Here is a 12,189-nt window from a genome sequence, read left to right on the forward strand (position 1 = left end):
AGGAAGTGGAAGTGGAAATGAAATTCTTCTTTTTTTAACTTCTTCAACATCAAATTCCTTGAGAATATAATTTCTTTTTACTGGGTTAGGGAAACATGCCTTTAGGAAAAAGTTTCTAATAACTCTGTTTGCACAATTATTGTCACAGAAGTAAATTCCTTTGATGTAAAGTTGCCTCAGCCTAGCAGAGACCTTAGGGTACAAATTGTCTTCTTTAACCATTGATTGGTATGGCTTTTATCAGTCTTTTATCTAGTCTAATAACTAAAGCTTTGGACAAAGATAGTGAAGTAAAAGTACAAAAGAACTGCATAAAATGGAAATACAAAAGCAAAGAGTACTGTATCTCTTTTTTTCCCACTGTAAAAAAAGTAACACCTGGGGACTTCACAGGGAATATGCTGGGACAGGAACATACCACAGTACATACTCCGATACAGTGGGTGGCGGTCATTAGCGGAATGCACCTTTTTACCATGAGGTTGTAACCCGTCAAAAAAAGACAGAAGAAGAAGAAAAACGCCTTGTGCCTTCCCTAAAAAGAGTGAAGCGGAAGAAACTAATCTAAACCAACCTGAAGCGGGACCATTTCACAGTCATGACTTGAGAGAAAAAAAATAAAAATGGACTGCAGCACAGCTGACGTGCCCAGTATTGTGGTTCACGACTCTCCAGGTAGTTAGACTAACAATGTTGTTTTTAATTAGCGTACGTTATAGCTGAGGAGGCAGACGTTTAATGGGACTGCGTTGTAATGCTAGCTAAAAGCTAAATTAGCTTATAAATATAAACGTTACAATAACAAGATCTGCGTTGCCGCCATTTTAGACCAAACAGAGAGATCAAAATGATATGTGAGATTACTTAATATGCCATTTCTACTTGTGATAAGTCATGAATCTGCTCAAAACTGCCAGTAAACTACGACTATGCCAATTGTTGTCCCCTTCTTTACCTGATTGAACGGTAGAAGTAGCTAACAGGACAAACGGATGACAATTTAAAGGAAACACCAGCATTAAAGGGTCTCTGGTAGGTGCTGGACCACCATGTGCTGTGGTAACAGTTTCAGTGTGCCTTGGCATTGATGTCCAAGTCTCTGAAGTCACTGGAGGAATAAGCACCCTTTCTGTTTCTAGATAAACATCGTTCTTTCAAAAATGACCCCCTGATTTGGTGTTTTTTGATGATGGTGGTGGGAAGCGCTGCTCAACACGGCAGTCCAAACTCTCCCATAGGTGTTCAGTTGGGTTGAGACCTGGTGGCTATGAAGGCCATAGCATATGATTCACATCATGTTCATACTCACCAAACCATTCAGTGGCCCCTCATTCCCTATGGATGGTATGGGTGGCATTGTCATCCTGGAAGAACCATTTGCTTTGGGATAGAAATGTTTCATAAAAGGATAAAAGGCTAAGGTCATCCATGGTCATCCTTGAGTTGACTGTGGACTAACTTAGCCCCTTTTCACACACACACTATTAACCCATGGTTAACCTAAGCCCAGGTCTATATGACTTACATGGCATATCCGCAAGCCCTAGGTTAAATGTCAGCTGAAACATGTAACTTGTCTTAAAATTCTAAAATGAAATTATTTACTCAGCCTTCTTTTACACTGGCAATTTTTAGACCTGGATTAAATCCATTTCAGGGGATAACCCTACAGATTTGGGGCTAACCCTGCTCTGGAGCAGATTTAGCAAGTCCTAGGCTAAAGTTGGGGCTAGCCCACTTGGGATGCATGAGGATGTGCCAGTGTGAATGCCTTCTCAGTCCCAGGCTAACTGCTCCCTTACCCGTTGACTAAGAGCAGTGTGAAACACCTATGCAGGGGTATTCAAGTATTCAGGCCTTTACTGTTTTCTTGGTGTACACCACACATGCACTCGCCCACTTAGTAAAGAATGTGAGGGATGACTCATCTGACGATCACTTATTTTCCACATCACTGTTGACCAGTAGGTTTTTGCACAACTGAACTCTCAAATGTGCATTGATCTTTGCAATGAGGGGTTTATGCACTGCAACTTTACTGTAATATTCCTCTCTTTGTGGTTATTGATGGACTTGTTTTGCTGACAAAGTCCGATCACATCCTACAGTGACATGTCTTTCTCACAGATCTAAATGTAGGTGTCACTTAAGTCACTGTTCCTATTAAAACCCTAGCCACTTGAGCAGTCTTTGTATCTGAAGCTTCTGTCTTCCATGCCCCAACAACAAAACCTTTTCCAGAGTCACGTTGATCTTTTTCTCTTGCAATCTTGATACAAAAAAATCAGAATTGCTTGGGCCTGCCCAGCATTTTTGTACATACCACAGAACATGATTGAATGTTAATAGCTTAATTGTACATGCACTGCACCTGTGTGTAAGCATCTGCATTTGCTATGTTGACAAACTGTCAGCAGTAATGTAAGTTGAAGTAAAATGTTTAAAGTTTGACGTATTTGTGACCTGGCGGCAAGGTGGTGTAGTGGTTAGCACTGGCGCCTCACAGCGAACCCAGGCGGGAGCCCTTCTGTGTGGAGTTCGCGTGTTCTCCCCGTGTCAGCGTGGGTTTTCTCTGGGTACTCCTGCTTTCTCCCACAGTCCAAAGACATGCAGGTTGGGGATAGGTTAATTGGTGACTCTAAATTGGCTGTAGGTGTGACTGTGTGTGTGAATGGTTGTCTGTCTCTGTGTGTCAGCCCTGCGGTAGTCTGGCAACCTGTCCAGGGTGTACCCTGCCTCTTGCCCAATGTCAGCTGGGATAAACTCCAGCCCTCCGCGACCCTCAAGAGGATAAGCAGTTATGGACATGAATGAATATTTGTGACCATTGAAAGCAAAGGGAACTAAAATTTTGTATGTTAATGTTTATATCTTCTCCCATTGTAGTTTCAGATGACTCCTCGGATGACAAGCCTTTGATAAAAAGGAAGACAATCTCTGCATCACCTAAAAAAACAAAAACAAAAGACGACACGTCACTCAAATCTAATGGCACAAATACCAAGAAAGCAGGTGGTTATATTATGTCATTTCCATGTTTCAGCTGTTTTCTGAGTTTTGTGAATGTCTTTAAATCTTTTGATATATGTAATTGTTTCAGATTTAAATAGAGATGACAGCTCTGACAATGAGCCACTCATTAAAATAACGAAGATGTCCTCCAAAGCTGCAAAGAAAATATCTGTTGATTCAAAGCAGCAAGGTACGATAAATTTATCTCTATGGTTAAGCAGTATCCACAGAAAGTTGCTGTTCTCTGTGGGGAGATACTTATTATTGACTTCCTTTTCTTACACAGAATCACTGGAAGAAGATAATGGCTCAGATGATGAACCTTTGAGTGAACTTCGTGAAAAACTGCACCCCCAACATCAGAGAAAGTCACCTGGTGGTCCACCTAGAAAAACAGCCCCATTGATGAAATCCAAAAGGAATGCAGCAAGGAAAAAGGGTAGGTGTGGATTTCAGAAATCATCTAAAATGGGCTGCTCATGGCACTTGTACCAAAAATTGACAAAAATAAATATGTTTTGTGTGTTCTAGTTAAATATACAGAGTCTTCCAGTGACAGCTCAGATGATGAAGCATTGGCAGCAATGAAGACGAAGCTGACAAAGACTCCTAAGGAGCAGAAGACTTCAGCAAACAGCAAGCAAACAAAGCCAAAACATAAAGACAAAACACCAGAAGGTAAGCCGCAGTTTCATTAGACTGGCTACAAAGTATTCATTTAATTAAGTATGAATCTCTTGGATTAAAAAAAAAAAACCCTTATCCTCAGACAGCAGCTCAGATGATGATGATGAGGATGTGCCTATAATGAAAGAAAAACACAAATTCACAAATAGTTTTTGGCCTTTAATGAGGTCCAGTTTTTAAGCAATGACTGCATTCACCTGTGGATGGACAAGAACCCCTCTTCCTAGTTGTATGCGATGCAAACAAGCAAGCAAGCCAACATCAGATTGTTTAGTGTTTCCTCATGAAGATGTCAAGAAGCAACATATTACTTCTTGTCAAAAGTGCTTGCCCTGGCTCTATTTTAGTGAAGCTATGCCTATCTCCAACCTATTTTCAGAGCAGCAGCAAGCCTCTGCTTTGGTCCGCTCAGGGCTTTATGGGCCCCTGAATGTTGTTGTTGCTCGTAGTACATCTTGACACTTTTTCCACACACCATCCCCCAGGGTTTGCTTGTTAGGAAGAGATTTAACACTGGAGAAACAATTTTATATATTTTTGAATTAACTTAACTTTGATTAGTCTCCCATTATCTGCTGAAGTGTAGCTGAAGGTATAATATCCAGGAAATGTCGGTTACTGATTGTAAACAGTATCATCAGAGAAAGTGAAAGCCAACCCCAGGGTCACTCTCGTTTGCTATGTTTGGGTTTTTCAGCACTGTGTTCCCAATTTTTGTAGCTTCCCTTTGGATGTGTGTTGCATACAGTCTGGCACCTCATCACTACCTTTTTATAGAGTCCTGACCTCACCTGTGCACTGTGCTCAGCAACGTCCGTAATGGGAATTTGCGTTTCCTAGTACAGTGAGGGTATGAGCTGCACTACTGTTCTTCTAAATGGCTAGTACTCGTTGCCTTTGTTGGTTGGGTTGGTCAGGTTTAGGCAAGAGGAGTGAGACTGATTACGGTTAGGGTAATAATGTCAGGGTAAGGCAGTGTATGTTATCCTAGCAAATACAAATTCACATCCTAAACATAGCAAAAGAAGAATAAAATAAAAGAATACTGACAGAAGGCAGAGTTTCAGCAGCTAAACAAACTGCCAGACATTGAGAGTGGGTCATAAGTGATGATTGAGAATGATAACTTTCGTATGAGTCTTTACATTGTTGTTTAGAAAATCCTGCATAATATACCTTTAACTATAACTTTGTTTAATATTTCTGAGTCAGCTCAAGTACAGGAAAATACTCAAAGTAAAATCAGGATATACAAACTAGAAAAGCTGTAGTTTACTGGGTTGTATTTATTGTTGAACTTGTGTGACCATTTCACTAGACTGAATTTGAGATTTATTGACTAGTATTTATCCCACTGTGTCTCTGATCAGGGGATGACAGCTCCTGCACTGATGATGATGTACCTCTCTCGAAGCTCCTGATAAAGCCATGCAGTGAGGAGAAACAGTCACATGAGGACACACACAGCTCCATCAGTGTTTCAAAAAAGGACAAAAGTGGTGAGGACAACATATACAACACACCGCCAACAATACTGCCTGCTGAAGTAAAACATTTTCAACTTGACATATTTGTGACCTTTTCAAGCAGAAGGAACTACATTTTGTATGTTTATATCTTCTCCCATTGTAGCTTCAGATGACTCCTCAGATGACGAGCCTTTAATAAAAAAGAAGACAATTTCACAATCATCACCGAAAAAAACAAAAACAAAAGACGACACGTCACTCAAATCTAATGGCACAAATACCAAGAAAGCAGGTGGTTATATTATGTCGTTACCATATTTCAGCTGCGTTTTCTGAGTTTTGTGAATGTCTTTAAATCTTTTGATATATGTAACTGTTTCAGATTTAAATAGCGATGACAGCTCTGACAATGAGCCACTCGTTAAAATCACTAAGATGTCCTCCAAAGCTGCAGAGAGAAAATCTGTTGATTCAAAGCAGAAAAGTACAATAATTTTGTCTCTATGGTAACGCAGCATCCACAGAAAGTTGCTGTTCTCTGTGGCAGGTGCTTATTATTGACTCTCTTTTCTTACACAGAATCACTGGAAGAAGATAATACCTCAGATGATGAACCTTTGAGTGAACTTTGTGAAAAACTGCACCCCCAACATCAGAGAAAGTCACCTGGTGGTCCATCTAGAAAAGCAGCCCCATTGATGAAATCCAAAAGGAATGCAGCAAGGAAAAAAGGTAGATGTTAAAAAGTGAAAATCAAAAATCATCTTAAATGCTTTTCTCATAGCACTTGCACTAAAAATAAATATGTTTTGTGTGTTCTAGTTAAATATACAGAGTCTTCCAGTGACAGCTCAGATGATGAAGCATTGGCAACAATGAAGAGGAAGCTGACAAAGACTCCTAAAGAGCAGAAGACTTCAGCAAACAGCAAGCAAACAAAGCCAAAACGTAAAGACAAATCACCAGAAGGTACACAGCACTTTGAAACGACTGGCTACAAAGTCTTCATTTAATTCAAATACAAATCCCTTGCATTTTAAAAGACCCATCATCTTTAGACAGCAGCTCAGATGATGATGGTGAGGATGTGCCTGTAGTGAAAGAAAAACACCCATTCTCAAATACTCTTTGGCCTTTAATGAGGTCAAGTTTTTAAACAATGACTACATTCACCTGTGGATGGACAAGAACCCCTCTTCTTAGTTGTATGCGATGCAAGCAAGCAAGCCAACATCAGATTGTTTAGTGTTTCCTCATGAAGATGTCCTAACCTGCTCTGTGCATCAGCTAACAGGCTAAGCGACATGTTACTTCTTTAAAAAAAGTGCTTGCCCTGGCTCTATTTTAGTGAAGCTACGCCTGTCTTCAACCTCTTTTCAGAGCAACAGCAAGCCTCTGCTTTGGTCCGCTCAGGGCTTTATGGGCTCCTGAATGTTGTTGTTGCTCATAGTACATCTTGACACTTTTTCCACACACCATCCCCCAGGGTTTGCTTGCTCACTGTATGTTAGGAAGAGGTTTAACACTGGAGAAACAATTTTATATATTTTTGAATTAACTTAACTTTGATTAGTCTCCCATTATCTGCTGAAGTGTAGCTGAAGGTATAATATCCAGGAAATGTCGGTTACTGATTGTAAACAGTATCATCAGAGAAAGTGAAAGCCAACCCCAGGGTCACTCTCGTTTGCTATGTTTGGGTTTTTCAGCACTGTGTTCCCGATTTTTGTAGCTTCCCTTTGGATGTGTGTTGCTTACAGTCTGGCACCTCATCACTACCTTTTTATAGAGTCCTGACCTCACCTGTGCACTGTGCTCAGCAACGTCCGTAATGGGAATTTGCGTTTCCTAGTACAGTGAGGGTATGAGCTGCCCTACTGTTCTTCTAAATGGTTAGTACTTGTTGCCTTTGTTGGTTGGGTTGGTCAGGTTTAGGCAAGAGGAGTGAGACTGATTATGGTTCGGGTAATAATGTCAGGGTAAGGCAGAGTATGTTATCCTAGCAAATACAAATTCACATCCTCAACATAGCAAAAGAAGAATAAAATAAAAGAATACTGACAGAAGGCAGAGTTTCAGCAGATAAACAAACTGCCAGACATTGAGAGTGGGTCATAAGTGATGATTGAGAATGATAACTTTCGTATGAATCTTTACATTGTTGTTTAGAAAATTCTGCATAATATACCTTTAACTATAACTTTGTTTAATATTTCTGAGTCAGCTCAAGTACAGGAAAATACTCAAAGTAAAATCAGGATATACAAACTAGAAAAGCTGTAGTTTACTGGGTTGTATTTATTGTTGAACTTGTGTGACCATTTCACTAGACTGAATTTGAGATTTATTGACTAGTATTTATCCCACTGTGTCTCTGATCAGGGGATGACAGCTCCTGCACTGATGATGATGTACCTCTCAAGCTCCTGATAAAGCCATGCAGTGAGGAGAAACAGTCACATGAGGACACACACAGCTCCATCAGTGTTTCAAAAAGGACAAAAGTGGTGAGGACAACATATACAACACACATACTGCCTGCTGAAGTAAAACATTTTCAACTTGACATATTTGTGACCTTTTCAAGCAGAAGGAACTACATTTTGTATGTTTATATCTTCTCCCATTGTAGCTTCAGATGACTCCTCAGATGACGAGCCTTTAATAAAAAAGAAGACAATTTCACAGTCATCACAGAAAAAAACAAAAACAAAAGACGACACGTCACTCAAATCTAATGGCACAAATACCAAGAAAGCAGGTGGTTATATTATGTCGTTACCATATTTCAGCTGCGTTTTCTGAGTTTTGTGAATGTCTTTAAATCTTTTGATATATGTAACTGTTTCAGATTTAAATAGCGATGACAGCTCTGACAATGAGCCACTCGTTAAAATCACTAAGATGTCCTCCAAAGCTGCAGAGAGAAAATCTGTTGATTCAAAGCAGAAAAGTACAATAATTTTGTCTCTATGGTAACGCAGCATCCACAGAAAGTTGCTGTTCTCTGTGGCGGATACTTACTATTGACTTCCTTTTCTTACACAGAATCACTGGATGAAGATAATACCTCAGATGATGAACCTTTGAGTGAACTTCGTGAAAAACTGCACCCCCAACGTCAGAAAAAGTCACCTGGTGGTCCATCTAGAAAAGCAGCCCCAGTGCTAAAATCCAAAAGGAATGCAGCAAGGAAAAAAGGTAGGTGTTAAAACGTGAAAATCAAAAATCATCTTAAATGCTTTTCTTATAGCACTTGCACCAAAAATGAATATGTTTTGTGTGTTCCAGTTAAATATACAGAGTCTTTCAGTGACAGCTCAGATGATGAAGCATTGGCAACAATGAAGAGGAAGCTGACGAAGACTCCTAAAGAGCAGAAGACTTCAGCAAACAGCAAGCAAGCAAAGCCAAAACATAAAGACAAATCAACAGAAGGTAAGCCGCAGTTTCATTAGACTGGCTACAAAGTATTCATTTAATTAAGTAGTAATCTCTTGGATTAAAAAAAAAACCCTTATCCTCAGACAGCAGTTCAGATGATGATGATGAGGATGTGCCTCAAATTCACAAATAGTCTTTGGCCTTTAATGAGGTCCAGTTTTTAAGCAATGGCTGCATTCACCTGTGGATGGACAATAACACTGGGGAAACATTTTTTTTCGTATTTATGAATTAAATAAACTTTGATAAGTTAAAAAAGTAATATTTGTGTATTGTGGACATGACTAGTTTCATATCTGTTGATTCAAATAAGAAAGGTATGATGATTTTATCTCCATGGTTATGCAGTATCAACAGAAAGTTGCTGTTCTCTGTAGCAGATACTTATTCTTGCCTTCCTTGTCTTACACAGAATCATTGGATGAGGATAATAGCTCAGATTATGAACCTTTGAGTGAACTAAAAAAGAAACTTAACCCCCAACGTCAGAGAAAGTCACCTGGTGGTCCATCTAGAAAAGCAGCCCCAGTGATGAAATCCAAAAGGAATGCAGCAAGGAAAAAGGGTAGGTGTGGATTTCAGAAATCATCTAAAATGGGCTGCTCATGGCACTTTTACCAATTTATTTGTTCTAGTTAAACATATAGTCTTCCAGTAACAGCTCAGATGAACTGCTGGCAACAATGAAGAGAAAGCTTGAACACTTTAAATATTGAATTAAGACCATTGCCAGCATGGAAATGTGTAGTTGTTGAGTGTTTTGTTGTCAAAAACAATAATCCAACAGCAGATTTAAGTACTACAGAAATCCGACAGGATCCCTGTCTCAGAGGAACAGGTGTTTCAGATGAACAAATGACTGTGTTAACTGGTGACACAGCTGGAAGCGCCGTAGTTGCTCCTTGCGGCAGCAACTGTTGATAACACGAACAGAACATGGAGGTGTCCTCTCAAAAGCATACATGTTAATCTGTGTTTATTATCCAGCCAACCATTTACGGAAGTTACTATGAGCAACTATGGACACATTTGGCTGAAAGTCACCAGTTAATGTAGGCACTCGGTAAACTGTAACGTATTGACTACCACTAGACTGAGGACAGGATCAAAAATTCATGTTAGCTTTAAACAGAAGCATAATTCATGTTAGCATAACAACTGTATCATTGAGCTCTGAACTATGCAAGCTAGCAAGGCAACAACACAAACAGCAGGTACATTTCCTTGTTAGGATGTAACGTTAGTTTTCTGGTTTGTCAATTGTAGCGCAAGCCTCATATAGAGTGGTCTTTTGTCCTTGTCGTTGGCTGTCATTGTGTCATGGCATTTGACATTCTGTACATGATCACAGAATAGAATAGAAATAGAATAGAATAGAAAGAACTTTATTTATCCCCAAAGGGAAATTCAGTTGTCCAGCAACTCAAAAAAGACAAAAAACAACCACACTTACCCTCATCAATAACAACACAGTGCTATTAATATAGACTAAAATAATATTAGTAATAATAATGTAATGTAGTTGTAACCATCTAGTAACTTGCATATGCATAATCTCTCTTTAGTGTACACACTAGGTTTCTCCACCAAATACGTGTATATATCTGGCCACTTGCTAATGTCTTCTACCCACTCACTAATAGCACACGTATCTGTGAGTCGGTCACCATTTGTCAAATTGGTGGTTAATGCACCTGCATAACTTCACAAGCTACTGCACTCCACCACACTTCCATTGCCATACTGCATGCGCACTTTTGCGTACGTCATCATTGTTGTAAAAGGGTCTATTCATCGTGTTTGACCGTTTATTCTCAGACAGCAGCTCGGATGATGATGTTCCCTTGGTGAACCTTATTGCCAAAAGAAAGAAACCAATGAAGAAAAACACAAAGATGACAACTGCATCGAGGAGCAGAGCGTCAAGAAAGAGACGAGGTACTGTAGCAGTCATCATGACATGAACAAAGCATATGACAACAGAAAACATTTTTTTAATCCTTGCGGCTGTGTCTGTTGTGTCCCTGTGATGAAATAAAGATGACCCTTGATTAGTCTTGTAAAAAAAGAACCGCACACACAAACCGAAGTTGTCACCTCAGAGGAACAGGAACACAACTCCCAGAAAGCGAGTCTTGGCAAGTAGAGGTAACAGAAATGAAAATGCATATCATAACACCAACAGTGTAAGACTGTTTCTAGAGGCCAGATAATATTGTTCCTCAGCAAAACCCTTCACTGGACAAACGAATATTCAAGAAAACGTAGTATTGTGAAGCATTTTTCTATATTCTGTCAAACGTGTGTTTCATTAATAATTTTTCAGTGTCATCAGGCAACATTTCAGACGATGAACCCTTAATCAAAGCGGCTAGACACCCACAAGTGACCAAACTCCTGAGAATAGTACTGAGGAGGTGTGATGGTGAAGAAGGTGTGGACACAGGAACAGGGAGCCTGAACAAAAGCAGTGCAGGTACAGATTACATAATCAAGTCATTATTGATGCTGCAATAAAACTTTAAAATAAAAAGTAACATTATTCTTACACTCCAAAACAGCAACAACGATTGAGGAAAAGACCTTGAAGGAGGAGTCTGAGGGCTCAGAGAAATCACCAGAAGAAGAATAAGCGGATGTTACAGAAGTTGATGATATGGCGTTTTATGACCTTGCACTATCTGGATGGGGAAGTTCAAGCCACCAAGTGGCTACAGACTCTGAGGGACTTTCTTAAGTGTTGTATATCTTTTGGAGAGACAACTCCTAATAATTACAATAAGTGTTTATGTAAAGTTCATCAATGTGTTTTATATGCAGGACATACATGTTTGTTTAAGGTGTTGGTATTTTTACTCCTGTTTTTAAGTTTGGTATAAAATGTTGTAGGTACCTGATTTTATGCAGCCTTTTATGTTGTTTTACCATTTGTGCCCATTGTTGTTATTGACTGTCTCTGGTTTTAGTTTTTTAGGAGAATAATTTTACATGCATTAGTTTAAATTATAGTACATTTGTGCCGTCATGTGAACGACATTTTCAGCATGTTGTAGTGGAAATCTGTTGTGTTGGATTAAACTGTTTTCACCATGAAATTCATATCAGATGAGTCCATCTCTATTTCAGATGACTTGCCACACACCTACAATTCCTTGTCTTTATTCTTGTCTGAAATTTTCATTCTGTTGAAATTGTAAGTCAAGTCAGTTGTATTTATGCTTCCAAAAACCAGACATTTGTCTCAAAGGGCTGTCAAAGTATTTTTAGAAAACGACATCCCTTTTTCGTAAACATGATGTCTCAATGATGCCTTGATGGAATTTATTAAAATTTGGCACAGGCGTCCACTTGGACTGAACAATTAACTGATTCGATTTTGGTTGTCAAAGGTCACTTTGACCACAAACAAAAATTGGCCATAACTCAAGAATCCATAGCTAATTTCAAAATTTCACACAAATGTCTAATAAGATGAAATGATCATGTCAGGACATTTTAGATCCAAAAGGTCAAAGGTCAACATCACTGACATGATAATGTTTTGTAAAAACAATTTTCTGGGCAATACTCAACATCA

The 12,189-nt window shown here is 39.2% G+C and overlaps 1 protein-coding gene across 6 annotated transcripts; it reads left to right on the forward strand.

Moving 5' to 3' along the window:
- Positions 1–506: 506 nt before the first annotated feature.
- Positions 507–11,711, forward strand: LOC125905113 (nucleolar protein dao-5-like). Of its 6 annotated transcripts, none has more exons than XM_049602980.1 (13): positions 507–675; positions 2,887–3,012; positions 3,101–3,202; positions 3,299–3,451; positions 3,544–3,690; positions 5,070–5,198; positions 5,332–5,460; positions 5,748–5,900; positions 8,460–8,606; positions 9,025–9,177; positions 10,431–10,550; positions 10,939–11,088; positions 11,174–11,711. In XM_049602980.1, exons 1-13 carry the CDS (start codon positions 624–626, stop codon positions 11,242–11,244), a joined length of 1,632 nt encoding a protein of 543 aa, XP_049458937.1. In that variant the 5' UTR covers positions 507–623; the 3' UTR covers positions 11,245–11,711. The 6 variants fall into 6 exon arrangements, 5 of the variants coding, with proteins under 5 accessions (XP_049458937.1, XP_049458940.1, XP_049458935.1 ...); XM_049602978.1 differs by lacking the exon at positions 5,748–5,900 and adding an exon at positions 8,217–8,369 and having other exon boundaries at positions 508–675; XM_049602979.1 differs by lacking the exons at positions 5,332–5,460; positions 5,748–5,900 and adding exons at positions 7,801–7,929; positions 8,217–8,369 and having other exon boundaries at positions 508–675.
- Positions 11,712–12,189: the final 478 nt, after the last annotated feature.

Source organism: Epinephelus fuscoguttatus, linkage group LG17 (assembly GCF_011397635.1).
Source record: "Epinephelus fuscoguttatus linkage group LG17, E.fuscoguttatus.final_Chr_v1".
NCBI classification, from domain to species: domain Eukaryota; kingdom Metazoa; phylum Chordata; class Actinopteri; order Perciformes; family Serranidae; genus Epinephelus; species Epinephelus fuscoguttatus.